The sequence below is a fragment of the Mandrillus leucophaeus genome, unplaced genomic scaffold (genome assembly GCF_000951045.1).
Source record: "Mandrillus leucophaeus isolate KB7577 unplaced genomic scaffold, Mleu.le_1.0 Scaffold27, whole genome shotgun sequence".
NCBI lineage: Eukaryota > Metazoa > Chordata > Mammalia > Primates > Cercopithecidae > Mandrillus > Mandrillus leucophaeus.
The window spans coordinates 3,425,062-3,430,706 of record NW_012102809.1 but is presented as its reverse complement, the minus strand read 5'-3'; the positions used below and the strand labels follow the sequence as shown (position 1 = coordinate 3,430,706).

At 58.3% G+C, this 5,645-nt stretch overlaps 1 protein-coding gene across 13 annotated transcripts in view; it reads left to right on the top strand.

The window, feature by feature from the left end:
• The first annotated feature begins 284 nt into the window (after nt 1-284).
• The window catches only part of LOC105542854 (tubulin beta-2A chain), a 7,718-nt gene continuing 2,357 nt past the window's right edge, over nt 285-5,645 (top strand). For 5 of the 13 annotated variants that reach the window (XM_011984559.1, XM_011984567.1, XM_011984558.1 and 2 more), the window contains exons 1-2: nt 4,225-4,519; nt 5,295-5,403. In XM_011984559.1, the coding sequence (XP_011839949.1) occupies nt 4,463-4,519; nt 5,295-5,403 (166 nt within the window). In that variant the 5' untranslated portion in view covers nt 4,225-4,462. Of the gene's footprint in view, nt 392-2,739; nt 2,754-4,224; nt 4,520-5,280; nt 5,404-5,645 lie in introns of those variants that run through there. The other 8 variants (XM_011984564.1, XM_011984561.1, XM_011984569.1 and 5 more) reach the window with 8 other exon arrangements.

Sequence of the window (5,645 nt, the reverse complement as noted above, 5' to 3'; positions counted from 1 at the left end):
TTTGTAAGTCTGTTGATTTCGCAGACCGCACCTTGCAAGGAGCACACGGTCCGTCTTAGTATTTCATAACCATTTCTTCTCTTTTTGTTTTCTACCCGGCCTGGCTCTGTGTCTAGGACTCAGCGTGCCTTCCCGGGACTCGGCCTGCCCCGCCTGCCTAAGAATCTCACAAATCATTGACAGCATGGGGGAGGGGAGAAGGGGAGACGGCCTGTAGCAGGGAAATGGTGCCCTGGAAGCCAGGGTTCTACTCCCTCCGCCGATTTGTAGGACAAAGAAGGCAAAGCTCTTGCGTGGAAGCTCGGCACTCTCAGCCCCGACCGAGGCGGTTATAACTCAAATTCACGACCTCCGGGGATGGAAAACACCCGGCCTTACCGAGGAACAAAGGGCAAGTGTTCCCGCACTGCGCCGCGTTCGTGGGCTCGGGGTTTCCGCTGCTGGGTCCAGCTTTTTGTTACCTTGCTTGGCTGGTCCCTGCGGGGCCCACGGCTGCGGAAGGACAGGGCTCTGGGGCTGCCACCCCACAGCCCCTGCCATTCAAGAGTGCCGGGCAGCTGCGCCCGGGCCGCTCGCTTCCCAGGAGGAGGAGGGAAGGCCTGGGGGGAAGGGGGAGGGCAGTGGAATAGAAACTGGGGAGCGACAAAGCTGAGAAGGCGCAGATTTTGGCGGATTCCGGGAGCCTCCTCCACTGTGTGCTTTCCGCAGTCACAGTATGGGGCTGCGACCGCTTCCTCGCCCCCATGCCCCGGGCATTTGGCTCTTTCACATAAATGTTAGGATTGGTAGCTTTCCAATATTTCTAAATGGAGAGCTATGAGAAGAGGTGGGGTGTGTGTGTGTGTGTGTGTGTGTGTGTGTGTGTGAAGGAAATAATGATGGATTTGCAGTCTCTTTCTTTCAACTCCTCTTCATTCATTGGCTAAGTGTTGGTTGCCTAGGAAACCGCGTGCATCTCGACTGCAGAGCCTGCTATGGGGGCTGCAGGCTGGGTTTTTTGGGTTTCAAGCGGTGAATCCCGGCAAGCAGTGAAGAACGCTAATGCTAAATGTCTAGTAATTTCAATAACTGTGTCAAAAATATATGTTGCATTATGAAAACAATGCTTTAAAAATTTACTACTATGTAAAGCCTCCTTTCTATCAGACTTCTTCAAACAATGACTTGTGTGTGTAATAGAGAAATGCAAATTCACTTGAGGACGTGCCGTTGAAAATAATCTGAAAATTGTGAAAGCAAATATTAATTTTAATAGTTTAAGGGATATCTTGCTCACTTCAGTTGCGCAATAGGTTATGTATAAAACAAATGTTGAATTGTATTTTATGCAGCGATATTTCTACAGTTGTCTCTGGAAGGGAAAATTTTTAAATGTTAATACATCATTAAGACTAACATTAAGAGATCATGAAATATGTTGCCCCCAAATCTTCGTGCCTGATATACGATGACCTAGATTGAGAAGCACTGCATATAATGAATAGACAGAAATGCTGGGGACCCAACTAAGAACGACTTTTTTTTTTTTCCTTGAAAACCCGGGAACAAGCCCCTCCCGCAAAACAACGGGAATAAAAAAGAATTTTTTTTTTATTTAAGGGTTATCAGATAAACTGAAAGACTTTAGGGAAAGGTGTGACTGTTGTCAACATTTTAACACAAAATCAGCTTCTTGTGAAAATAAAAATGTGCAGCATCACAATTCCAGTGGGGGTGGGGTGGGATGCAGACCGGTTAACAAGAATGGCTGCCCGGAAGGGGCGGGGGTGTGGGGACAATTCAAGCAAAATGCTTGAAAGGAAAGCAGATCTTGGGCCAAAAGTGTCCCCAAGGGCACTCTGGGCTTTCAGAAGGATGATTTCCAGTCTCACCCTATCCCAAACCTCTCCCTTTAAAAGAAACCTGAGAGGAAAGGGTCTTTTCATCTGTCTATATGATCTTGAACACGCGTTTTCACCCGAGCACTCAGTGGAGTGGCTCCGAAAAGAAGCTAAGAAATGAAATAGTTAGATGAAGGAGGCAGGCGGCCAGCTCAAGTTACTGAGCGTGGAGCTGAGCGCCCCTCATCCCCACCCCGCCGCGCTGAGCATCAGGGTTGCTCCTGGGAGCTCGCAGCGAGGAGGTGACCGCTCTGAGTGTGTCTACACTCGCAGCGCGGGTGCCGCCCTCGCTCTGTTCCTTCCGGCGCAGCTTGGTCCCACCAGAGCCGCCACTCGAGGCTGACACCTGCCACAGCCCTTTTGGCCGAGATGCGGTCACTTTCCCTGAGGTTTGGTGTGCCCAAAAGACGAGATTCCAGTCCAAGCCCAGTCCTTCACCTGCTGTGTGACCTTGGGAATTGCTAGCCCTCGACGTTTCGGCATCTGAAGGGATCCGGATTAGAAACTCGGAGGTCAGGCCGCGAGACCTTGGAACCCGGAGAGTGGGGCATGTGGACAGACCCTCCGCTGATCTCTGCCTGTCCCCAGACCCCACCCTAACCCAGGCAAGCCGGCCGCGTCTGGAATACCGGCCCGCGAGCTCCAGTCCGGGCGCCCTGGATGTTTGGGGGCGCCTGGGCTTTTGTTCTCGCTACTTCTCTTTGTACATTGGAATCGACTTGAGTCCCCCACCCCCCACCCCACAGCGGGAAAGGGAGGCGGTGACAGCTTGCTGATAGTTCTGGGAGGGTCTCGTTCAACAGCTGCAGGCTCCGCTCCGCCGCGGGAGCCCGGGTCTTTCGGCCTCTCTCGCCAGGGGATGAAAGAGGTCACGTCACGTCGCCATCGGCCCTTCCCAAGTGTGGAAGTGTGGGGCGGCGCGCTTCAGTCATCGAATTGCAGGGAACAGGTTGTGCAGTGAACGTTTCTGACACCCTATCCCCTCCCGCCCTCAAACGCACGCAGGATTAGTTTCTCTCTCTCTCTCTCGCTCTCGCTCTCGCTCTCGCTCTCGCTCTCTCTCCCTCCCTTCTTCTCTCTCTCTCTCTCTCTCACACACACACACACACACACACACACGCACGCGAAAAGTAACAAAGAGACCAGTTCCTGTCTAGGTACCTAGAGACTGCGGATTTGAAGGGAGGGTCGGTGCTCCAAGTCTGTGCACGCGCTCGTGCGAGTATGCGTGGGTCTTGGGTGGTCTCGCGCGCGCGGGGCTGCAGTTTTTAGTCGTATTCCCCACCCTCAACCGCAGCACGAAGCCTCGGACCTCCAGGTCTCCGCGATGGAAGACAAGAAAGTTCATTACACGGGCGTGGGTCACCCTTGGAACCCACCCTCTTACTTGACAATAGATGAACCGAACCCGAGGGCGGGGGGCGGGAGGGGGGCGCCTGTCGTGTGATTTTAAATACTCGGTTGCACAGCGTATCCCACGCTTCTGAGAGCCCTTTGTTCCGCCGACAGCCCCGCCCCTGGGACCCCACCCTCTTTCTGCCCTCCGGACGGTCAGCGCTGCGCTACCGGCCACTCCCACTCCATCACTCGCGAGGAACAAAAGTCAACCCTCGGGGCAGAGGGGTCCTGGGTACCAGCAGGGGCGTTGTGCACTCCCGGAGAGGGTCGGGCAGGGCCGAGGGGCTCCGAGGTCGCTTCACCCGTGGATGCTGCTGCTCAGTGAGAGGAGCTACCAGCCCTAGACAGACAAAGGAGAAAGCAGGCCCACGCTGGGGCGGGGGCGGAGGCCGCGCTGGTGTTCATGGGCTGCAGGTGTCCCGGGTCGCCGTCACGCACGACTTCCTTCTGGGGCCACCTGTCCTCCCCCAGGCCTCTATGAGACGGAGCGCCGCCTGGGCAGTCGCTGGCCTCCGGGGTTGAGGGAAAGGACAGTGGTCCCACGAGGGGCGCGGTTGGCTGGAGGGACTCTGGCCAATGGCCGAGTAGGAGCTGCAATTCGAGGTGGCGGAGCAGCCTGTGCCACCTCAACCCTCCCACCTGCCGGCACCGGAGCACCTGACGGCCTCTCCACCTGCTCCAGTCCTCCATCGTTCCCATCCGATGCCAGCTCTGCCCCCACCCGGTTCAGACCGCGCTGGTGGCCCTCTCCTCGCCGCCCTCTCACCCTCCTTTTCTTCACCCTTCCCCCATAGCCCCAGACCCAGACCCCCACAACAGCCGCAGACAATGCGCACACCCCCACCCTACTCCCGGGGGCCCCCACCCCTCTCCCGGTCCGCACGCCCGCTCTGATTGGCCGCGGGCCGGTGGTCCAGCCCCCCGGACGGTCCCTGGGGCTCGGAGCATTACGTCAGCCAGGCTTGGAGAGCGCCAGCGCGAAGGGGACTGGGGGGCTCGGGCTGGGGGCGCGGCCTGCGCCAGCCGCCCCACCCTCCTTGCATAAAAGCCGGAGCCCGCGGGGCCGGCGCTCTCAGCCCGTCGGTTCCCGAGCGCCTTCCCGGTGACCCCGCAGTGGGTGTGTGAGGGGAGGACGGACAGACCCACCAGACGCCGCCGGACCAGGAGGACGCTGACGAGGCACCATGCGTGAGATCGTGCACATCCAGGCGGGCCAGTGCGGCAACCAGATCGGCGCCAAGGTGGGCGCGCCGCCGCGGAGGGGGTCGATGGGGGCGGGAACCTGGGCCGAGAGCCCCTCGGGGTCCCCAGGCGCGGTCCCGGGAAGGCCTGGGGATCGCCAAGTGTGCCGCCGAGTGTGGCGTGGGCTGGGAGGCGACTTTCCCCGACGGAGGGGGCACCTCTCTTTTCTGCTGTAACTCATTTGGAGTCCCCGTCACCCCGCGGGCTGCTTGGCAGGCACGCGCGCCTGGAGAAGACGAGGGTGTGTCCGCGAGGCTGTGCGCGGCGTTCCGCGCGAGGGGCTGGGACATGAGGCGGGTTAATTTTACTCGTTTGAACCGGAGTCCAGCCGCCGGGGGAGGGGAGAAGAGCGATTGTCTTGCGGTCTCAGGACGTGCTTTGAATCTAAAACCGCGGTCCTTTAGCTCCTTCGCGTTCCTCTTTCCCCGCCCACCCGCTCCTCGCGGGCTGCGGTCCCTGTGCCCTCGCCTCCTGCCGCCGCCTGGGGCTGCGACCCGTGCGCCGAGCTCCGCCACTGCCCTGCTTTGGCTTGTCCTTCCCCCCTCGACCCCTACCTCCCGCCGCAAGCAGCAGCTGTTCGCCTGGGAAACGCCCAGTTTCGACTTTCTAACCCTGCAAAATACAAGCCTCGCGGCTGTGCCCGGGTCACGCCGCCCTTTAAACCTTCAAGCTCCTGAAATGTTGGGTTGTCGGAACTGAGTCGGGGACATTTCATTGTGAGCCTTGGCGTTTCTGGCGGATCGTGCATGGCTAAATGCAGCCTTTCTGTCTCAGTTTTGGGAGGTCATCAGTGATGAACATGGGATTGACCCCACTGGCAGTTACCATGGAGACAGTGATTTGCAGCTGGAGAGAATCAATGTTTACTACAATGAAGCCACTGGTAATCGCCCTTGCCCCACCCCCACTGCCTTCAGTTTTTCCACCCCTCTCCCCTTTCCTTGCGTGGGACCCCAGGGGTGTGGCCCTGGGAGAGGGTGGACCATTCAATTGAGGATCTCCGCTCCTTCCAGATGTGTATAAGAGACAGGGGCCGAGGGGCTCCGAGGTCGCTTCACCCGTGGATGCTGCTGCTCAGTGAGAGGAGCTACCAGCCCTAGACAGACAAAGGAGAAAGCAGGCCCA